Source organism: Raphanus sativus, chromosome 8 (genome assembly GCF_000801105.2).
Source record: "Raphanus sativus cultivar WK10039 chromosome 8, ASM80110v3, whole genome shotgun sequence".
Taxonomy (NCBI): domain Eukaryota; kingdom Viridiplantae; phylum Streptophyta; class Magnoliopsida; order Brassicales; family Brassicaceae; genus Raphanus; species Raphanus sativus.
In genome coordinates, this window is record NC_079518.1 from 4,359,131 (window position 1) to 4,383,389 (window position 24,259).

The following is a 24,259-nucleotide window of genomic DNA, read 5'->3' on the forward strand; positions in this document are numbered from 1 at the left end:
TATAAAATCATAAGAATAAATTTCTTTTGTTTATACATTTGTTTAAAACTAATAATTTCACTATGTAAAAGAAAGAGCTTATTCATTATAACTAAAACCATGTTAAGATAAATAAATAGATGATATGAAACTATCATTGCTCTTTATGTATACATTATACATGTATTTTTCTTAGAAAGGGTATACATATACCTATTTGTTAGAATCCTTAAATGAAAACAAAGTTAACCAATGCTATCAGAATAATTAAATAGTTTTTGAAATAAATATTACTGGCTAGCCTATAAAATATAATCCTTACAATAATTTGGGTTTTGTTAGGGTTGCAGTTATGTTTTTCTTTTTCTATTAAGTTGCGTTGTCAAAAATGTTGGTTTAGCTTTATTATAAGGAAAACAAAGAATGCTGGTCTATGTAATTGCTTGGGTTTAATTAGATTGGATTACTGATTGCGCAAGTGTTTTTTTCTGGTGAAATATTTTAAAGGTTGCGTAAGTGCTGAAGCGTAGAAGGTGGTTTGATGAAAATAATTTTGGTAATTTGCTTGTAATAGTAACATGTGTCGCACCGGTTCGTTATATTGTAGCGGAGACATGTTATAGTTGCTTTTACACTCTCATAAATGTATCAAATAATATTTAGTCCCTATTTAAATCTGGTAACTTCATGTACAATTAAAGACGGTTTTATTACTTGTAGAACTCAGCATGAATTTTCTCATTTTCGAGTAGAAGTTAATTTTCATCATATATTAGTAAAACTCCAGAATTGTAATAATGATGTGGTTAGAAATGTGAAATGGAATGGAGGTTATAACTATGGAATTTTCAAAACCTGGGATTCTTTAATTAAATATGGTCAACAATAGCGTGGCTGATTGCGTCAGATAATTTGGTTGTTTTTTTGTTCTGGAAGGTGATGACTTAGTTGCGGAGGAGTTGGTTAAGTGAAATAAACCAAGCATTCATATGTCAAAATCTTTATCAAATCCCCTAGTCTATATTTGAGAAGTGATTTTGCCACATGTCTTCTCTACAATCGTTTTCACAAAAAAATTGTGACGTGTCTATTAAGATTGATGACATGTCATATGGTTAAATATGACATGGACAATTACATTTAATGCTGATATATATTTTTGAAAATGTTTTTGGAATATGGCAATAACTCATATATTACATTTAATATTGATTTATATTTTTGGTAAACTTTGTAGAATATGGTAATAACTCATAAATTATCACTAAAATAAATATATTCAAATATGACATTTTGAATTTCGAAATATTATATAATTTTACTTTTATAATTATAAAATTTTTATTATCGAAAATTTTCTAAATTTTCTGAATTAAAAAAAAAAAATCATATTATCATTAGTTTCTTTTAGATATCTACAAATTATATAAATATTATTTAGTTTTAATTTTGGATAACTATACAATTTTATATGATTCTTAGTAATATTGTACACGTTGATTTAATATATTTAACCAAATGAAAAATATAAAATTTAACTTAAAAAAATTCATCACTACACATGGTGCAGAAAAACACCTAGATTAATAATTGTGACATGGCTAGCTACTAAAATTGATGACATGCCTTATAGATTAATATGACATGGAAAATTATATTTAATGTTAATTTATAAGTTTGGTAAACTTTTTAAAATATGGTAATAATTCATATATTACATTTATTGTCGATTTATATTTTTGGACTTTTTAAAAATATGGTAATAACTCATAAATCATCATTAAAATAAATATATTCAATTATGACATTTCAAATTTCAAAATATCATTTAAATTAAAAATATTTCAAAAATATATACATATTTTTAGAAAATTATAAAAATTAAATTACAAAATCAAATCAAATCGTAAAATCATTAGTTTTTTATATATATCTACAGATTTTATAAATATTGTTTAATTTTAATTTTTGACAATTATGCAATTTTACATATTTATTTAATATATTTAATTAAAATAAATAGATAGAAAAATCTACCTAAGATTATAATTTTAAATATATACATGCACATTCTCAAATATAATTCAAAATAAACAAAATTGTTTTTATCTTAATTTTAATGTTCAGTTAAATCAAATTTATATTAAAATATTGATTAGAAAAAAGAAAATTTATAATATTAATAAAAAAATATAATTTATATTTATCTATTAAAAATATTTTAAAATTCTTTTACTGCACATGTTGCAGAAAAACACCTAGTATAAAAGTATAAAACCTTTCCAAGAATAGGCGAGATGAGCCAAAATGAAAGCAGAAATAGCTGTAGTCATTACATGAGTTGCAGGTGAACCATAAAAAGGACGCTGAAGTTTCCTGGAACATTTGGAGCCGAAAATGTAGCACCACCCATTGATTGTTTCAGTGGCCTCTACTTTTCTTGTGGAGAGAAACTCAGCAATCTAGTGTATTAAGTCTACAAATGCTAATAATGCAACACTTGAGATAATTTAGCAGAATGGAACATGAACGGATTGCCTTATGGTGGAGAATATACAGAACGTAAAGTTTAGCTCAGAGTCCGTCACATTTTCAATTTCTGAACACCCCCACACCTTTGTCGAGTCTTGATAGGGACATATATAACCAAGCCTTCAGATCAGATAAAATGAATTAACTTTGATGTTCTTACGGTTTGAGCAGATGATGGTCAAAGGAATAAAACTAACCTTTTTATAGGTGTTGCAGACTTGCATTAATGTTAGATCGTGGCTCATGGTCGTGTTCGTTCAGTAAACTTCATCATTGATGGTAACTGCCATCGCAAGATAGTATCAGACGATTGCATTAACATGTGATGGTCAATTAGCACCATGATATCCAACTATCCATTAGCACATAATAGCAAAGAAAATGTTACCATTTCAGCTAGATTCATATCCACCTTGACGCCATCCTTCTCGGCTGTGTATTTCCAATTCCTTTGGCTATCTCCCGGAGACAGTCTTAATCAGCTTTGCTAGACAGCCAGCAACTTGTATGATTTAAGCTTTGAGTTCAGAATCATTGGCAACATGCTTGTTGTCAAGATGACGTACAACAGAGGATAACATCAACTGCTGACTCCCTAATATATAAAGAAACATAACTGTGAGTACACACAAAGCTATGTTCTAACAGAAAAGATGAGAGACAGAAGTAGATACCAAAGGTTTCCGTCAAGTATGTAGCATCAGACAGAACTATCATAGCAAGACCGTTTGGAGGAGTCCACTGGCGTTTAGAGGTAAAATAACAAAGCATAGGATCCAAGCTCTGCCGCAGAGTTGTGCTTTCTTTAGCCATATCAAACATCCTCTGGAGAGATATCTGTGCCCAAACTTTGGGCATCTCAGTCTCTTCTCTGAAAGAATCAACAATCAAGTAAATTCGAAGTAAAATGATGACAGAAAAGATTAGTGAATAGAGTTAGTTACTTAGACAATAGAGCCAGATCTTTTCTTGTATTTCTCGGTCTGATAATCATGTAGCTAGGACTATGACACCCGCTCACTGCTGTTACTCGGCCTTCACATCTGACCACTTCATTCACCCAGTAATAGTTCTGCTCTTCTCTGTCTGTCTTCATTGCTCTGAAGGATCATGTCTTGCATCATGGTCGCCTGAAATCCAGTAACAATGATACATATTAGGAATTCAATATAATGGCAATATAAGAGGTTCAAGTACAACGGAAAATATCATATCAGTGCCAATATTTAGGATAGGGTCTGTCAGAATAACAACTCCCAACAATCAGGATCTAAAATACCCTAAAAATACTTAGAAATGAAAAACAAACACTCATAGAAATGAATAAATAACAGTTTCAGAACCACTTATAGATGAAAAACCAAACATCTGTATAAAAATAAAAAAAAACAGATTCGATAATACTACTTAACGCTAAATAGATCTCAATGATATATAACAGCCTCAGATTAAAAAAGAAAAAAACAAACAGACGTAAAAAGATAAAATCCAGGATCGATACTACTCCACAATCATTATACAGAAGAGTAAAAAATCAGATCCCACTCACATTAACATCAACCATGAGTATATCAACCCACATAAACTCTCCCCGGTGGAGACTCCACCACGTTCTATTAGTGACCTGAGAAAGTCTTTTTTATGCACACATGAGTGAATTAAAGAAGCAAAAAGAGATATACACTGAACATAACAGAGGAAAGTGTTGAGATTAAAAACGAACAAACCTCTTTAAGCTTCGATCAACAATGAACATCCCTAATCACAATAACAACAACATCGTCACACATATGAGAACGATGAGAACTGATCATTTCACGGAGGGACTGTATCATATTTATTCCCCGACGGGCATGGCAATCGAAGGTTTCATAGTGCGCTTACGATTTAAGAGGATTTAAGACAAATAAATCACACCTCATACCGTTACAGAATCGGAATAGTCTAGTCCTCCGATCTCAAGAGAGTGAAGAACACGAAGATGCGCTGCGTACGCCAACTCCAGGGTTTTCTTCAAACGTGACCCAAGCCCAAAAGACGAAACCCATTACTCCGTGTTTCATTAATCCGACGTGGCGGACGCTCAGCGATCGAATTTGTGACATGGAATCCTAGCTGGACACCCCAAGAGGGATTAAAAGGTTCTTTTATATATAAAGAAGACTAGGGGTTAATCCGGGCTACGTCCGGGACAATTTTGATTTTTCAAATATTTTGTATACAATTATTTCGTTGGATGTTGTATTCTGAATTAGATATTTTTTTGTGAATTTACAAATATTTTATATTTATAGTATGCATAATAAAAAATTTGAATATTTTTTGAGTTTGAAATTATTTTATTTTACATTGATGTAAACATTTTGTGATAGTTGAATTTTTTTGTTTATATTTTTTGTGATAGTTTAACTTTTGAAAGTTTTGTATATATTTCAACTCTTATTTCTATTTTTTATGGGATCTAATAAATATTTTCCAACGGAAATTTATATTATATAATCAGAACATTTGATATTATATATGTTTTTTCTTTTGACTAAAAATATTTTTTTCCTATCATTTTGTTTTTGTTTTTGAAAATTAGCTTTCAAATTAACTAAATCAAATGTCAGTTAAAAACCAAAAACATAAACCGGATCCAAATCTCCTGTCCACATTAACATAACCAAATCAAGTGTCAATAACCAAAAACATAAACCGGATCCTAATCTCATCTCCACGTTGACGGAAATGAATCATGCCCGTAAATTAATTTTATATTTTTATCACGTCAAATTTTTCTATTATTTTACAAATCAAAAATAGAATCATGTTTTTAAAGTTTGTTCTAATTTAGTTTCTAACATTATGTCACTTCGATTATTTTTAATAAAGAAACATATAACTAATAGTTCTATCCTTAATATAAATCTGATTTAGTTTTTCGAATTTTTTTTTCACTTTTATACACAATCACATGCAAAAAGTATAATAATATTATCATAAATTAAGTTTGCCATCATTTGCATTTGTCATGGAAATTCACCCTCTGTCGATGACTTGAAAAATCGTTTTTTATAACAGATCCTTTTTTCTTCTCTTATGTGTTTGCTTCTTGAAATTTTCCGCGAAAAAATCACCAATTTCATACAGTTAAATTTTGAATTGTGAGATGTGTCAAAAAGGGTATCTCTGATTGAATTAGAGACTTAAGGGCAAGGAAATATTGGTGTAGAGAATGGGTTTTAGCGCATAGTTTGCTCTTCTCCTTCACCCTTCTTCTCACTCTCAAGCTTGTTCATGTTCTTTTTCAATCATGGTGATCAGTTTCTTTCTTTTTTTCGTAATTGCTGCCTTGACTTCTCTTTTGTATAGCTAAAGATAGGATAATTATATGAATCAGTTGATATACAACTATAAAAATTGGATCTTTGTGTGTTTAGCGATGTCTAAAGTAGAAGTTTTTATCATCATTTGGCTTTGTTTTTTTGCATTTTTACATTAATACCCTTGTAGCAGTTTCGTGCCGTGATATTTCGTGGTAGATTTCGTTGTGTGCTCCATCTATGAAATCTTTTGTGATTATCACATTTCTCTTTGTTAGCATTATGTTATTTTGTAACTTTTAAAGTTCCGGTTTGTGGCAGTGGGGTCCTTTTCATTATGTTTTGGCAACGCCACTATTTGTTGCTTTCAAGATGTTGCTATGTATACATCTTAAAGATCAATATGGTATACTCTTTAACTTGTAATATTAATAGCGACTGTGTTTATGGATGGTGTGTTTGCTTATGATATATCTGGACTTGGTTTCTTAGTTATTGTTCAATAATACTTACCATCATTCCAGAAAGTTGTAACTCGTCATTTTTTCTTTTCTTTTTGTTCTTAGGAAAGAATTATTCTTGCTTATTTGTGTGATTAGCTGAAAGGATAAGACTGAAAACATTCATGTGCATGGTAAAAAATCCATAATTTTCACTCGCCATTCTCTCCATCTTACTGGTTTGGAAACTATATATTTTATTTTGAAAATTCACTCTCTACTCTATATTTCTTTTGCAAACGCTATAACTGCAAAATTGAATAATGAGTATGTGCAAGACACTTATGCCTAGAGATAAAAAAAAACTATGAGTGATGAAACCATATGAGAAATATTTCATGTAAGGTGATTCTTCACTATTTGCATGTGAACTTATCATTTTTTTTGTAACATTTTTTTTGTAACACAAATGTGAATTTATCCAAACATATTTTTTTGTATAAAAGAGGCTTTTACTATATTTATGTAATATTTCTATTTCTCTTTACGATAGAAGTTTAATGTAAATTTTTAATTTTGTATATTTACTTATTGTTTATTTTTTTATTATATTGTATATTTACTTATTCTAATTTTCTTGCTTTTATATCAAATGATAATATTATGATATATGTTTAATGTAGTATTTCTATTTCTTATATTGTATGTTTGTTTTTCTTATAATGTTTATTTACTTATAAAAATATTTGGAAATAATAAAAGTGTACAACTATACATTTTCTGATAGATGTTAATGTAGCTTTTCCATTTCTTATATTGTTTATTTAATTATTATTTATTTTTCTTATATTGTGTATTTACTTATTCTAATTGTTTGGCATTTTATATCAAATCGTAATATTATATTTATGATAGATGTTTAATGTAATATTTCTATTTCTTAATTGTATATTTATTTATTCTAAAATTTCTTGCTTTATATTGTATGCTTATTTTTATTATATTGTATATTTACTTATAAAAATATTTGGAAATAATAAAAATGTAAAACCGTATTTTTTTAAGATAGGTGTGTAATGTAGCTTTTATATCAAATTTTAATATTATGATAGATGGTTAATGTAATATGTCTATTTCTTATATTTCATATTTACTTATTATTTATTTTACTACATATTTTCAGATATATGTTTGATGTAGTTTTTTCTATTTCTTATATTGAAAATTTACTTATTTTTTATTTTTTATCTTGTATATGCACTTATTCTAGTTTTATTTCTTTTATATCAAATTTTAATATTACGATAGATGTTTATGTAATATTTATATTTCTTATATTTTATATGTAATTATTATTCATTTTTTATATTTCATATTTACTTATTATTATTTTTAATAATGTCAGGTGGCATCTTTTGGTAAATATTATATTTAGTTTTTTTGGAAATATTAAAAATGTAAATTAAATATAAAAATGTAATACTACCATTTATTATATTGTATATATTTTTATTCTATTTTCGAATTTATTTATTCAACTTTTAAATATAAAATGGTAATAATACGTTATAGACATTTAATGTAATATTTCTTATATTATATTTAAAGAAAAAAAGTAGTGACACGTGGCATCTTTTGGAAATTTTTTTAACGCTGATGTGGACGCTCCCAGGAACTTCAAAAGCGAACTTTTAATTATATAGACTAGAGATCTTGTCCGGGCTATGCCCGGGCTTATACAAATATCATTGTATATATTTTTATTTAAATATGTATATTTATATGTTTTTTAAAACATATATTTAACCTATGTTATAAAATTATAATTGGGAAATTGAATTACATATGAGTGAAATTTTATTGTGAATTTATTCTATTTACAATCTAAAATATGTATGGGATGGTGATAAAATGTGAAATTAGTAAATAATTTTTTAAATCTTAGTTGTTATCCAAAATATTTATATATCTTACATATGTAAGTTATTATGAAAATATCTTATTAATCTTAACTGGATTAAATATATGTTACTCCTTGTACCATTATTTTCTATTTCTAGAAAAAGATAATAAATAGTTAAGCACACCAATATCACTTAGGTTAAGCATACGAACAACAACAATAATTAAAACATCGCAAATATGCTCAAATCAACATTAAATACAATAATTTTAACTTAAAAATATGAAAATTTTCTATTACTTAAACCATAAATAAAAAGTACTCATGTATTCACACAAACATACAACTCATAATACAACGTCTAAAAGAATAGTTATATAGTTAAGATTTGAAATAAAATAGCTACGAGCTGGATTTTTAAAATAATTTAAAATCCGTAATCTACATATTTTAAAATAATATTAAGAGAAATGAAATAGTAAGTAAATTTTAAACATATGCATGAAAATTGTATTAATCTTCACATAAAAGTATTTTTTTTAACTTTAGGTACTATAATTTTTGTTGTTTTGCTAAGACTTTGTAATAGTTGATCTGAAATTTATATTGTTTTGTAAAATTTATATTATTTTGTAATAGTGGCAATCAAAACAATAATATTTATCAAATCACCAATACTCTAGAATTTTGTATTATAAAATATTCTTGATTTTTAAAAAGGATGTACTTAACCCTTTTATTATAAACCATCTTAAATTTTAAAGTCAATGTGAGACAATATTTAATAGATGAATTATTCTATTTTGACTCTTATATAACTATATCTATCAATTTCTGCCTTTATATTAGTATAAATATAAAAACCAAAAATTTTACATATTTGATTATATGTTGTTATATTACGATAATTAATATAAATCAACGGAAACTTGATTACCATACATTACATAACTTTTACAATGAATGATTTAATATCATACTGTATAACAAATCTAATAAACTCATGAACGAAAATTTATAGTGGGTACTGGATTATTTTTTGGATCCAAAATTAATTATATTTGATATCCTAACATAAAATTTGAATTATATTCAAAAATTTACCAGTAAATATCTAAATATCTACAAAGAAATATAACACAAATGAAAGAAAGAAATATAAATTTATCTCCACCTCATATGCTGTTGTTAGACTATCATATCTCTTTTTGCCGCCAACTGCACTTACACTTGATCAACCCTTGGGATCTTCTGCTGCTGGGCTCAACCAAAGAAAATCCCATGATATACCAAAAACTTAACATTAACATTGATCTAAATACAGGATGAGGATATGAAGAGAAGAAAAAACATAGAAGTTAAGTCGAAAGCATATAACAACTTATTCACTACCTTTCATGTTTTTGTGTACGTAGGGAACATGATCAATCCAAACAAATATGTTAAGATTCAGAAATTAAAGTACCCTTGAATAGCTCCCTAGTACAGCTTTTCCAACATTCTGTGGAAAAAACATCAGCAAAGCTACTCTGGTTAGTAGCTACTACAATCAAACACAATGATTTTTCTATATTTAGTTGGTTTACCTTTTTTTGTTGAATGTTGCACATATACCTAGATGAATTTCTTCTTCTCTGTTTCTCATTAATTAATAGCTCTCTCACACATACACACACACACACACAAAGAAGAGGAAGCAGAGATGCAATGGCGTCCAGAGCTTCAAGCTCGCTACGTTCTTCACTTTTCTTCGGATCCAACGTCATAATCTTATCTCCCATACCCAAAACCACAAAACCCTTATTTCCCTTCTCCTTTTGAAAACCACCAGACAAACCCAAAATTCTTCCTTTACAGACAACCAATCTTAATATTATTGTTAAACAAATGGAAACACTATCACGTGGCTTCTCGCCTTAATACTTACTAAATAACTACACCACCGGATCAGAAAAGACGACGTCTGACACATCAAACAACCAAATGCACATATCAAGAGTAGTAATGTCCTTACCTTGAGATCTTTGGGAGGTTTCACCATGCAGTACTCGCTCACAAGATTATGGAGTAGCTCGTCATGCTCTGCTTTTGATTGAAGGCGCATTAAAACATCCAATGCTGACACTGCACTTTCTCCTCCAAAGACAGGTTTCTTTCTATTATGAATTCCTTTCTATGTTTCTTGTCATCAAGCCTGCCAACAATACATGAAAGCTTTGAAATTTTCTCAGCCCATGCACAATATCATTCAAGGAATCTATCAAAAGGACAGTTTATATTGCAGAAATTAGTTAGCTTTAGCATGAGAAACAATTATGGGTAAAATAAATGACGATGAGGAAGACATATATGTTGAAGATATTATATGAACATCATAAAATTGACAGAAAACCCAAAGCATTAGAAGATACACAAATAAATGAATCTAGTGATTCAAATACCGTGGAGACCTGAGTTTCCAGTTTTATATGCCGTTAACATCATTAAGAATGCTTATCTTGTTCTCTTGTTTTTGAGCCAGTGAGCTTCACCAGTTCCTGAAGAAAAGAAATACAATAAAGTTGTTAATTCAAAAGTTGCTAAGCAATCACAGAATCAATGGTTGATGGTGGAGGCATTGGTTTTTTTTTTGTTTTGCTGGAGTTTTCTTTGAACCCTTCTTTGATTGTGTAAGGTGGATGTTCCTAAGATATTAGGGTTTATAGCTACCTGTGTTTTTAGGATATTCCCATAAAAATATATTTAAATTAATAAAAATGTAAAACTATATATTTTTATAGAAATTTTTAATGCAGTATTTCTATTTTCTATAGTAAATATTAATTTAGAAATATATAATGCTATGTGTCATTTTTCGAAAGAAAGATTGTTCGCTGATGTGGACGTTCAAATATATGTTTGCGTAGTTTTTTTATATTTCATATTTAATTATTATTTATTTTATTACATATTTTCAAATATATGTTTGTGTAGTTTTTCTATTTCTTATATTGAAAATTTACTTATTTTTATTTTTTATCTTGTATATGTACTTATTCTAATTTTATTTCTTTTATATCAAATTTTAATATTAAGATAGATGTTTATGTAATATTTTTATTTCTTATATTTTATATTTAATTATTATTCATTTTCTTTATATTTCATATTTACTTTTTTTTAATAATGTCAGGTGGCATCTTTAAGGAAATATTACATTTTAGTTTTTTTGAAAAAATAATAAAAATGTAAACTACATGTAAAAAATGTAATACTACCATTTCTTATATTGTATATATTTTTATTCTAATTTTCGAATTTATTTATTTAATTTTAAATATAAAATGGTAATAATACATTATGGACATTTTAATGTAATATTTCTTATATTATATATTTTTTTAAATAATAATAGTGACACGTGTCATCTTCTGGGAGAAATTTATTTCGCTGATGTGGACGATCCGTGGAGCCTCAAAAGCGAACTTTTAATAGTTTTATTATAGAAATTTTTAATGTAGTATTTCTATTTTCTATAGTAAATATTAATTTAGAAATATATAATGCTACGTGTCATTTTTCGAAAGAAAGATTGTTCGCTGATGTGGACGTTCAAATATATGTTTGCGTAGTTTTTTATATTTCATATTTAATTATTATTTATTTTATTACATATTTTCAAATATATGTTTGTGTAGTTTTTCTATTTCTTATATTGAAAATTTACTTATTTTTATTTTTTATCTTGTATATGTACTTATTCTAATTTTATTTCTTTTATATCAAATTTTAATATTACGATAGATGTTTATGTAATATTTTTATTTCTTATATTTTATATTTAATTATTATTCATTTTCTTTATATTTCATATTTATTTTTTTTTAATAATGTCAGGTGGCATCTTTAAGGAAATATTACATTTAGTTTTTTTGAAAATAATAAAAATGTAAACTACATGTAAAAAATGTAATACTACCATTTCTTATATTGTATATATTTTTATTCTAATTTTCGAATTTATTTATTTAATTTTTAAATATAAAATGGTAATAATACATTATGGACATTTTAATGTAATATTTCTTATATTATATATTTTTTTAAATAATAATAGTGACACGTGTCATCTTCTGGGAGAAATTTATTCTGCTGATGTGGACGATCCCTGGTGCTTAAAAATTGTACTTTTAATAGTATAGATTCTCTAATTTACATTGTTTGATATTTATTGTTCAGCCTTGCTTTTCGACAATTGATCTCTCTTCAGGCCACATAAATAATTGGTTTATATATGTTTTTATAAATTTAGATAAATCCATTAAAGTTACTTTGTAATTAAGCGAAAAAACATGTTTGCCATTTAATTTGTTCTGTAACTTCTGTTTAAATACTACATCTTTGATGTTCTCAGATTCATACTAATTCAAAAATATTTTTTTGGTTTAAAAAAATGATGAAGAATCTCATATTTTTTGTATCAGTTACTGTTATGTATGCTGGATTGAGTGAGGCGCTACCACCAACAAAAAATTGCAACATAGGCATGATAGAAGTTCAAAACAAACTCGGTTCTGGTCAGAATCTGGGATATGTATGTGATAAGTATACAGAAGGTCGTCATTCTATTTTAAACGGAACCTTAAAATTTAATGAAAAATATGTATATCGTGACGAAGCGAACGTTCCAAAATGGAGTTGTTTTCTGATTAAAGGAGTTATTAATTATCCGTTAAAAAAAAAAGGACAGCCTAATTATCCATTGACAGTAGAATTATCAGCTCCGACACCTCCATGTAAAAATGGGTTACGCACATGGATTGCTAAGAGTGATGGAATTTACTTGGAGAGAGATGGAAAAGGACCTATGAAACTTGTTGGTGGATGGTAAGAGCATCCACAACCGTGGATCTCATTGAAGTCCTTAAAAAAATTGATTTTTTTTATTTTTCTTTTCGGATTTAAAAAAAAACATTAACCAACCGCGGGCTACCACGTGTCAGTGGAGCCCCCGAATAGTTAACAGGCTCAGCCATTTTAGTCTTTAACTAAGAGATTTAAAACACTGAGTTTGCACAAAAACCAAAAAACGTGGACCCCATATAATTAATTAATAACTTTTTTTGTAGGTATACCATTTAAGGACTTACCATTGCTGCTGCTCTAAGCATGTTCAATATGGTAAAAATGTTATTTAGCGTAGTTTTCTTTCTTTTATTTTTTTCGTAAAACTAATTAACGTTTATGAAGTTTGATTTTTTTGTCTTTTCAGCCAAGTTATCATTCCAGCTTGTAATAAAATATGTGTCTCATGTAATATGTAGTATTATAATTTTATAATAATATTTTTTTATATGTGATAAATTAGTTATAAAATTTCTTGCTGAAATCAGATACCGTGGATCTAGTTTAGAAGGTAGAAAAGATATGCAATTGGTATATAGCTACTTTGATTTTTTTTAGCTACTTTGAAAATTAGTTTATACTGGTTTAGAAAAATCAAGTAGTATTATTTAGAAGCTTTTAAAAAAAATGCATTCAAATTAAAATTTTGGATGAGTATTCCGAAAAATTCTGATTAGAGAAAAGTGTAGTTAACTATAATGCAAATATAGTATTTTCACAATTACAAATGAGCTATATTGTCTATTATCTATATTATGTTCAATTAAGTGGAATTAGTTGAGAATATGTAAAATTTAAATTATTTCATTATAGTTTAAATTTATACATAGTTTGCAAACCAAACGAAGACGATCCAATGGTCTTGAGCAAAATCCGGTCCCAATACGGATTCGGGTTTGAATTCTGCTTGCCACCGTCAATTTAAATGGGATGAAAAATACGGCCATCCAAGATGCCTAGTCAAGTTCGGGAAAATGGCTTATTCCCCTACGAACTAGTTGTGTCCGGCTTTTTCACACACGAACTTTTAAGCCATACCAAAAACCACACGAACAACGAAAATATTGCTTATTCCCTTATGAACTAATTATTTTCAGCTTTTTCACACACAAAATTTTAAACTTTGCCAAAAACCACATGAACTACACTATTTTTTGAATTACATATACAAACTATCAATTTTAAGTTAATTCCCTTAAAATCGTAAATTGTGTTATTTAAACATTAACTTAGTTTATGACAGGTGGATAGCCGGTTTAATTTGGGTTGATAAAAAAGGATGATACATCGTTTTGTTCTTTTTCTTTTTCTTTTTCTTTTCTTTTTGTCAACTGCTCTTCTTCTTCAAAAATCGTTTTACTCTTCATCATCAATTGGGAATAAAATTTATTATTTTGTAGAAGATTAAATGTTTTACATGATGAATAAAGAAAGAAGAGCAGCAACTACTAATTTACCAATCCACTATGTTGTTGCTCTTCTTTCTTTATGCATCATGTAAACGTTTAATCTTTTACAAAATAATAAATTTTATTATCCTTTTTTATCAACCCAAATTAAACCGGCTATCCACCTGTCATAAACTAAGCTAATGTTTAAATAACACAATTTACGATTTTAGAGGAATAGCTTAAAATTGATAGTTTGTGTATGTAATTCAAAAAATAGCGTAGTTCATACGGTTTTTGGCAAAGTTTAAAAATTTCTGTGTGAAAAAGCTGGAAATAATTAGTTCACAAGAGAATAAGCAATATTTCCGTGTAGTTTTTGGCATGGCTTAAAAGTTCGTGTGTGAAAAAACCGGGAACAACTAGTTCGTAAGGGAATAAGCCATTTCCCCAGTCAAGTTCTTTATGTTGAATTAACTTTCAATCTTTGAGATTCTATAGGAACTAGATCCTCAGAAAAGTGTATCATACATTTTCCTCTTGGATTCTTCTGATCTAGCCAACTTCCTCGCAGTTGATGGGCTCGCAGGGTTTAATGGTACACAAGGTCTTTTGAGGTCAACCCGAGCTTTCTTCTCAGTTGTTCTTCAGGTCTTCTCTCGATATATCACAACCGGAGCAGATTTTGGTGTGTTATCTTTAATTGCCTATTGAAGTATGGTTAATGGCCATGTTATAATAATTAGTAACGGTCAATTATGATTTGATTATTTTGTCATTAACTACCTTTTTTAGCATGTAACTAATTGATAATTATGTAATACTAGTGGTATTCCGGCGCTACGCGCCGGGTTCATATGTTTGATTTTTTTAATGATGTTAAATTGTTTTTTGATCCATTTGATAGTAACTAATTAGTGTATTACTTTATTTTGAATTTGTTTAAGTCAAAAAGATATAACATAAGTGTTTTTCACTAATCGATCCAATTAAAATAGAATAAATAGCTGATAATTGTACCGAAGTCATTATAGTTGAACTTAAAATATAAAGTAAAGCTGATGTTCCAAATGGAAAACATGTAAATGTATGTATTTACGATTTGATATTGTTGCGGTAACATGTAACCATATTTTTTATATTTTTATGTAATTTTATACATGTGAAATGGTAGCCTCATAAATCTAACCCAATATAGATTTTATCAAGTTATTTTTTTATATTTTTAATATATAACCTACACCAAAGATCAATAATGCAAATACGAATTTTGGTCCTTACTTAGAAAACAATTAATGGGTACCGAATGATATGACTTATTTGATTCTTGGATGAAAATAGTTTCTTTTTAGGGAGTTTTCTATTATTGTATATAACTTATATCTTAAATATAAGAAAAAATGAGACAAAATTATTGCATCTTAATTAGCCAGTAGCTTTGTTAATTAGTTGTAAGGAGTAAATAAATGTACACACGTTCGAAATGATGGTAGGAAGACCCCCATTAAATTTATATCACTGCCAAATCTAAATCTATCAAGCCTTATGAAAGGAACTCAAGAAAAAGAACACAAATAAAAAATCATGAAAAAAAATAAAACAATATAAGATGAAAAGAGCTGGTTCGTCTTTAGCTTCATTCTGAGCCTATATAGTTGACTTCTCCTTTTCCTACTTTGTAGCTTTCTTCTCTCCACTTCTTCCTCTCTTTTGCCTCTTTCGCTTTTGCTATCTCCTCCTCAAACAGACGCTGTTCCTTCAACTTGCATAGTCAAGTATTTAAAATTAATCTTAATTTAGAGATAACAGGCAAATAATCATTACAGTGATTTGACACTGTCACTCTTTATGTGTTACGTTACTAATCAAGATCACTAAAGGAGTATACGCCAACACTGTAAAACCAACTCTGCAATCCACCAAATTCTAATAAGACAGTGATGAACTAAAAGTAAAACGACGTGACGGAAACATAGGAAAGCAGAAGCTTTAAAATTTAGCTTGCCTTGGAAGAATTCATGGCAGGGAAGTATAAGTTTAGATACAGTGCACGGTAAAAACTATCACTGACAATCTTTTTCTTGGAACGGAGGGCAACCTACCGCAAATTGGTTAATGCTAGTAACGAAGGTGATTGAATGTGTTCCAGGGATGGACGAACCTTGGAAGAGAGGTGAACAAAACCAATAAGAGAGTGCTTGTTATGAGTGTGAGTTAAAACGATTGTAGAAGCTTATCACACAGACAACATCAAGAAGCTGGAAAGGTGAGCTCACCCTCTTTTCACATCAAGCGCCTATAAGAAACGTAGAAGACGTAAAAACTGAGTAACAGATGGACATATATGTATATGACGAAGACACCAAAAATAACACATAATCCGTACGCAACAGTCATAAGAAACATAAAATCATCAGAGTTACCGTCTTATCCAGGAAGAGTATGTTGACACTCATCAGTTCGCCCCCTTTCTTGACGTTCGGAGCCTCCCAAAATCGAAGAAGCATGCAAAAAGTAGTCATTACTGGAATCGAAGCTTGATGAAGTTTTTCTTAGGGATCTCCTAGAATTGTGGCTATTCATCGCAGAGAAGGAAGCCATTTATACAGAGAGCTTCAAACGGTTACCTTTGATGATAATTACGATATTTAATTCAGATAGAGTGGGATTAGTAGTGGGTTCGAAATAAATGATGAGAACTAAAGAAATGTATTACAGAAACGGACGACCTTACAGAGAGCTTCAAACGGTTACCTATGAGTTTGGAGGAGACGAAGAGTGATGAAAGAGGAGCGACCTCGATTGAGGTCGACACAGAATAAACTCTAATATTATATGGGTCTGACATGGATAATTACTGAATTGGCCCAATGAACTACCAAATTATTAACCCAAACAAAAACAGAGAAGTCAAATTGTTGATCGTTAAAGAGAAGTGCTGACGTGGCGCGTTTTGCCCATCTCTCCTAGGTGACGGGGCGGAAGGAGCAGCCAGAAAAATCTACTTTATATATATAGATTCTCTAATTTACATTGTTTGATATTTATTGTTCAGCCTTGCTTTTCAACAATTGAACTCTCTTCAGGCCACATAAATAATTGGTTTATATATGTTTTTATAAATTTAGATAAATCCATTAAAGCTACTTTGTGATTAAGCGAAAAAACATGTTTGCCATTTAATTTGTTCTGTAACTTCTGTTTAAATACTACATCTTTGATGTTCTCAGATTCATACTAATTCAAAAATATTTTTTTGGTTTAAAAAAATGATGAAGAATCTTATATTTTTTGTATCCGTTACTGCTATGTATGCTGGATTGAGTGAGGCGCTACCACCAACAAAAAATTGCAACATAGGCATGATAGAAGTTCAAAACAAACTCGGTTCTGGTCAGAATCTGGGATATATGTGTGATAAGTATAAAGAAGGTCGTACTTTTCCTATAAATGGAACCTTAAAATTTAATGAAAAATATGTAAATCGTGACGGAGCGAACGTTCCAAAATGGAATTGTATTCTGCTTAAAGGACTTTATATTTATCCATTGGTAGTAGAATTATCAGCTCCGACACCTCCATGTAAAAATGGATTGCGCTCATGGATTGCTAAAAACGATGGAATTTATTTTGAGAGAAATGGAAAAAAACCTATGAAACTAGTTGGTCGATGGCAAAACAATGGTGGCGATTAATGTGATTTTTTTTTCCTTCTGTTTTCCCTTAAAACTAATTAATGTTTATGAAACTTGAGTTTTTTTCTTCTTGTCATTTCAGCCAAGTTATCTTTCGAGCTTGGTATTAGAAGCTATACATATACACCAGATTATTGTAATAAGATATGAGTCTCATGTATATTTATGTATACTATATTTGATTCTTTAAAGAAGAAAGTCTATGTACTTAGCTGTTTGATAAAAAAAAAAAGTAAACGTCGGGTGTTGTATCTTTTAAGATCATAAGTTGGTTTACGGATAGGAGGATGAGAGAAAGTAATGATGGTAGCAGCTACTCTGGTAAAAATAAAACTGAGATCTTGCGGGCGTAAATTAGTCACTAAATGTGTCACATCAAAAATGGATGTATTACCAAATTCCAGATTTTGGGATATATATGTGATAAGTATACAAAAGGTCGTCATTCTCCTTTAAATGGAACTTTAAAATTTAATGAAAAATATGTATATCGTGACGAAGCGAACGTTCCAAAATGGAGTTGTTTTCTGTTTAAAGGACAGTTTAATTATCCATTGATAGTAGAATTATCAGCTCCGACACCTCCATGTAAAAATGGGTTACGCATATGGATTGCTAAAACTAAAAGTGATGGAATTTACCTGAAGAGAGATGGAAAAGGACCTATGAAACTTGTTGGTAGATGGTCGGCCTGTTTAATATGGTAGGTCTGTTCAATATGGTAAAAATGTTATTTAGCGTAATTTTCTTTCTTTTATTTTTTCCGTAAAACTAATTAACTTGTATAAAGTTTGATTTTTTTTTGTCTTTTCAGCCAAGTTATCATTTCAGGTTGTAATAAAATATGTGTCTCATGTAATATGTAGTATTATAATTTTATAATAATATTTTTTTATATGTGATAAATTAGTTATAAAATTTCTTGCTGAAATCAGATACCGTGGATCTAGTTTAGAAGGTAGAAAAGATATGCATTTGGTATATAGCTACTTTGAAAAAAAAATTTAGCTACTTTGAAAATTAGTTTATACTGATTTAGAGAAATCAAGTAGTATTATTTAGAAGCTTTTAAAATAAAAAATGCATTCAAATTAAAAATTTGGATGAGTATTCCGAAAAATTCTGATTAGAGAAAAGTGTAGTTAACTATAATGCAAATATAGTATTTTCAAAATTACAAATGAGCTATATTGTCTATTATCTATATTATGTTCAATTAAGTGGAATTAGTTGAAAATATGTAAAATTTAAATTATTTCATTATAGTTTAAATTTATACATAGTTTGCAAACCAAACGAAGACGACCAATGGTCTTGAGAAAAATTTGGTTCCAATACGGATTCGGGTTTAAATTCTGTTTACCACCATCAATTTAAATGGGATGAAAAAGATGATCCTCCAAGATACTTAGTCAAGTTCCCTCCGAAAACCTGGATTATTAAAATATATATATATATATATATATATATATATATATATATATATATAGTTTGCATTTACATTTGTAAATCTAAGATTACAAAATGACATGTTTATATTGTTAGTTTATGTCAAATATTAGTAGACCTGGTCTTATTTACATTTGTATATGAAACATTATTCAAATAATGGTTTATAATATTAGTATAGATAATATAATACAATATATTTTAGTTGAATTAGAATTTGACAGAATCTAAAAGTAACTAAAATATTTTTGGCACCTTTTAAGGAAGATTTTTTAACTTTTAAAAATAGATATTTTGTATTAATAGTGTAGATACTTGTTTTATTTTATCTGTTAAGTAACTAATAAAATGGTCCAACTATTTTTTTTTTTGCAAATTAGATATTTAGTACCTATTTTAATAGAGTAGATATATTTGAAAGTGAATTTTGCCAAGAAAAAAGAACAAAAAAACTCACCTATTGTCCCTTTACAATCATATTCTTGTCCACTTAGAATATTAATGTTAACCCCATTCTAACCTTCTAATTACACAGTTATATTTTTCTAAAAACAAATTAATTTAAAACATATTCAGTAGAAAAAACTTACATAGTGCAGAAAAGTGAAAAAAAAAAACCTAAAAAAACTCTATTTTATTTCACCTAGAAAGAGACGATTCTCGTCTTAGTTGACTCCGGCGTACCGTCTGCCTCTTTTTTCTTCTGTCTTCTAATGTATGCTCTTTCTCTCCTTGGCAGGCACGTGGCCGTTTCTAAATGTGATTCAGTCGAGTCTCCGACGTATTCCCCAAACATACAATTCCTCTTCATCTCCATCGTTTGTTGCCTCAACAGACTCATCCATTGAGACAAGACAATATTCAAAGACAAAACACGAAAAGGAAAAACACCACTACTTAGAGATACTTATAAAAGCAAATCAATCAATAATAGCTACTGCAATAATTATATTATATTTTCCAAGTCTACAACTAAACGAATGCTACTAAAAATCAAACCATTTGCAATTGCGCAAGATCAAAAACAAAAGAAACACCAACTTCCACGATGTAATATTCATCGGCCCTGGATCTGACGGGTCGCTGGGAGTTTTTTCGGACTGATTGAACAAGATATATTTGATAAACTGCACATTTTTGATGGATGAGTAAAAAATGTATGTAACATTAGTCCATGCACCTGCTCCACAGTTATCTTGGCACTATCCCGAGTTATCTTAGCGAGTGGAGGCTCCTCCTGGAAGAAAACACACATCATTAGAGGATTTAAACAACTCTGTATATTTTGACTAAACAAACACGCAACTGCAAACCCCTACAACTATAAAAGGTGAACCATAATGTTGGTGCAGGTAGAGATAGAGAGTGACTCTCAGCTTATATTTAAAGTAAAATACAGCCTAAGTATAAAGCGCGGGTGAAAGTTCATGGTTCAGTATCTCAGACACTGTCAAGAAACATTGAGAACATAAAACTTTTTTTTCCTGTGAAGGCCGGAAGTGAGCCAGCAGACTACTCTTGCCTTGCTCAAAATTCTCAGCTTCATTGGTGAAACTATTTGCAGAGGTAAATAACAAATTGTATCAAGCTAAAGACAAGTCTAACTGACTTGAGTGGCTCAAAGAAGTATGTAAGGCATCAAAAAATTACCAGTGGTTGCCTTAGAATGCTGGGTCTATTAGATGCCAGCAAATCTAAAAGGCGTAGCTGGTCATATCAGTTTTTGTTTAACCAAGAGTGTTTTTTTTTTTACTCAAGCCAAGAAGTGGGCATAAAAGAGAGCAAAGGGTGTTTTACATCTAAGTCTTTACGGTTACACAATGCTGATAATCACTTAACTAATCTTCCCCTCTAATGAATTTGTTTTTTTCTTTAGGACAAATGAAAGAAAATACTATACCCTTTAAAACAAAGGGTACTTTAACTGCCTCTACACATACATAGCCCAATGAAAATAATACAAAGAAAATGGATTCTCCTGACATATCCCAGTTTATCTTAGTGTGCAGTTGATTTTGAACTGAGCTCAACATGCGCCTTCTCTGCACCTCTCCTCTTCAGCACCTGCTAAAACAACAACAACCACATGAGGAAAAGGAAAACAATTGCTCGTAGCATTACATATACCTCTACAGTAGCCTTAATTGCTGCTTGCTGCCTATTGTGTTTTTCAAGTTTGCATCCTCCGCACCAGCTTGAGGAATCTTTTTGGTATCTCTTTGCCTCTCGAAAAGTTGAGCTATGCATAAAGAGAGGAAGACAATGAAAAATTCCCATGAACAAAACTTTTTACCACTTTTTGAGATGGTTAATAAAACATTTGATTGGAAAAATCATTGTGAAAAGGCTTTTTTACCTTCTACACCACATAACCAAGTTCACTAGGCGTCCAGCAGTTATAGCTCTAGCACCATGCCGGTGACGTCCATGATGAAGAACGGCTTGACCAGGTACCTGTGAGTAGTCATAATTTTCCTACAGTAATAAAAAAAATAAACTAAGAATCAATCTCACTAGTGATGATAGCTACTAAATGGCACAACAACAACAACAACAACAACTTGCTTGATTGGGTTGGTTTTCACTAGTACCTTGATTTCGGAATTCACATGGTTATCACACCTCACACCTCGAAAGTACAGCTCCCCACCAGCAAACTGATTACCCAAACAGACATTCAAAGTAACCTCTGAATCATCCACATGGAACCCTAAAAAAAAAAAAATCAAAAGTTTTAGATTTTCTCACCACCACTCCAAAAATCAAACCCGACGCCTCTCCCAGTAGTACTTACCAAGATCAGTGTCCCTATACTTTCCATACTCAATAGCATAGCCATGGTGAGAATCTAAACCGGTTCCACACACTTCCGGGAACAAACCTGACAGAAGAAATAAAACCAAACCCCATGAAGCACATACATACATACATCAATGCAAACAAATCCCCCAAAATATATATATAACCTTGAGATATAGGACTTATGAAGTCGTCAAGCAACTTCTGGAGCATGGCGTCAAGGCCAAAATCATCGAGAACAACACCGAATTTGTTTATAGTGGTTGGTCTCATCATTGAGGATTTCGAATAATGGAACCATTTCTCCATATTCTCAACCTGAGAATAAAAATATATATATAGTTTTAGAATCAGACAGAGAAAAGACAAACAGCACAACACAACACACACACATAAAAAGAACTCAAAACCTCTGCTATTAACATTTGGCAAAACTGTGGCTTAAACATATCGAAAGTGTAGATCCCAGGAGCTACACGAGCAATCACGCTTTTGAAATTCTCCTCCGATGTGTTGCTAACGGCGTTGAGAAACGAAGGGACGAAGAAGCTAGCTGGGTCAAGTGTATAGAGCTCTTCATGTAGACGCTGTTTATAAAAAAAACAAAAAAAAAACAGAGGATTAAACGAGACAATCACACAATTAAGACAAGACAAGAAGACAATCAGTTTTTTACCTGGTAAGAAGACAATATGTTCTGTCTGTACTCTCTATGCTTCTGAACCTGTTCCCCAAAAAAAATAAAAACGAAATGGGTTTTACAAATTCAAGAAACAAGAAACAGAGCAAGAGAAAGAAAAAAAGGTCGAAACTTTTATCTTTTTAATTAAGTAAAAAGGTCGAAACTTTGTACCCGTATTCGTTCACTTTCAGGCGAGTAACGGAGGAGAAGGTCACTCATGGCACGAGCCTTCTCGATGCGTGTGGAACCGAGGAGATTCTCGGGCAAGAACCGCTCGAGGGACCTGAACAGAGAAGGGTTGAAGCCGAGCTGCAGATCCTCATAGTGCTCCGGCTCGTGCTCTTCGTTGGGTGTTCTCCGGAGTTTCAATCTCGCGTTGAGGGTTTCTGGGGAGGCTCTCGGTTCCTGCTGATGAGGAGGGTCGGGTTGTTTGGATGAGGAGCCGAGAGCCATGGATCTAAGGCGGTTTAAATTGGAATTCATGTCAGAGGAGGTCATTTCTAGGGTTTTACGTTTTTTTTTTTTTTGAAAAAGGGGAGATGTTGGTTTGTTTTGTGGGTTAGGGTTTCACAATTGTAATAGAAAAGAAAAATTATGTGAAGGTAAAAGAACATATATAATGGTAAAAACTCAAAATGAGAATTTTGAAGAGGATACATATGTTTAGAAGGTAATCTAAAATAAATGGAATTATTGGAACTAATAAGATTTCGGTGACACGGTAGATAAAGATGGAGCGTCTAAAGATAAAAACTGGATTAACGAAAAAAATAGATCGGAAAGAATTAAATTTTGGTGACACGGTAGATAAAGATGGAGCATCTAAAGAAAAAAAATAAAATATAAACAATGAAAGTGTATGTATATAAAAAAGTTTCAGCAGTCACAATATGAAGGAAAAAAAAATTCCATGACACTATAGATAATGATGAATTTGTGAAAGAAAAATGATGTTTCCAGTTACTTTTCAAAAGATATCACACTATACGTAAAGAAAATAGTTTTAGTTTGATCTGTGTTTTTGTTGAACTATGAGTTTTTGGGTTGATCTATGAGTTTTTGATGTGTTTTTTCTAGCATGATTTAAAATGTTTTTTTAGACTTATCTTCATTTGTTTGGGTTTTTCTTTGTAAGAGGAGATGTTGGTTTTTTTTGGTGGGTCACAGTTTCACAATTTTATTAGAAAAAAAAAAAATATATAT

General features: G+C 29.9%; 1 protein-coding gene and 2 long non-coding RNA genes across 10 annotated transcripts; all 3 read right to left on the bottom strand.

Annotated features, from left to right (window-relative positions):
* Positions 1 to 2,243: 2,243 nt before the first annotated feature.
* Positions 2,244 to 4,548, bottom strand: LOC108820773 (uncharacterized). 6 transcript variants are annotated; one of them, XR_001944384.2, is made up of 8 exons: positions 4,429 to 4,548; positions 4,239 to 4,269; positions 4,061 to 4,145; positions 3,456 to 3,641; positions 3,186 to 3,382; positions 2,900 to 3,106; positions 2,709 to 2,794; positions 2,244 to 2,631 (listed from the first exon to the last, which is right to left on the bottom strand). It is a non-coding gene; the product is annotated as an uncharacterized LOC108820773 (long non-coding RNA). The 6 variants fall into 6 exon arrangements; XR_001944387.2 differs by having other exon boundaries at positions 4,061 to 4,135; positions 4,436 to 4,541; XR_001944385.2 differs by having other exon boundaries at positions 4,436 to 4,541.
* An 11,309-nt stretch (positions 4,549 to 15,857) lies between these two features.
* On the bottom strand, positions 15,858 to 17,265 carry LOC108821117 (uncharacterized). Of its 3 annotated transcripts, none has more exons than XR_001944479.2 (3): positions 17,186 to 17,265; positions 16,855 to 17,058; positions 15,858 to 16,727 (listed from the first exon to the last, which is right to left on the bottom strand). It is a non-coding gene; the product is annotated as an uncharacterized LOC108821117 (long non-coding RNA). The 3 variants fall into 3 exon arrangements; XR_008937615.1 differs by having other exon boundaries at positions 17,161 to 17,222; XR_008937614.1 differs by having other exon boundaries at positions 16,855 to 17,236.
* Positions 17,266 to 21,295: 4,030 nt separating this feature from the next.
* LOC130498374 (2-oxoglutarate and iron-dependent oxygenase domain-containing protein ICU11-like) lies at positions 21,296 to 23,640 on the bottom strand. Its single transcript, XM_056991697.1, has 9 exons — positions 23,228 to 23,640; positions 23,051 to 23,098; positions 22,785 to 22,961; positions 22,542 to 22,692; positions 22,370 to 22,456; positions 22,167 to 22,285; positions 21,932 to 22,050; positions 21,703 to 21,814; positions 21,296 to 21,639 (listed from the first exon to the last, which is right to left on the bottom strand). Exons 1-9 carry the CDS (start codon positions 23,552 to 23,554, stop codon positions 21,574 to 21,576), a joined length of 1,206 nt encoding a protein of 401 aa, XP_056847677.1. The 5' UTR covers positions 23,555 to 23,640; the 3' UTR covers positions 21,296 to 21,573.
* Positions 23,641 to 24,259: the final 619 nt, after the last annotated feature.

Excerpts from the sequence above, each read along its gene's own strand:
- LOC130498374 (XM_056991697.1), bottom strand. The coding sequence starts at position 23,554 with ATGACCTCCTCTGACATGAATTCCAATTTAAACCGCCTTAGATCCATG. Across the intron at positions 23,099-23,227 it reads CTGAAAGTGAACGAATACGG|GTTCAGAAGCATAGAGAGTA; the intron begins GTACAAAGTTTC and ends TTTGGGGAACAG. Across the intron at positions 22,962-23,050 it reads ACATATTGTCTTCTTACCAG|CGTCTACATGAAGAGCTCTA; the intron begins GTAAAAAACTGA and ends TTTTATAAACAG.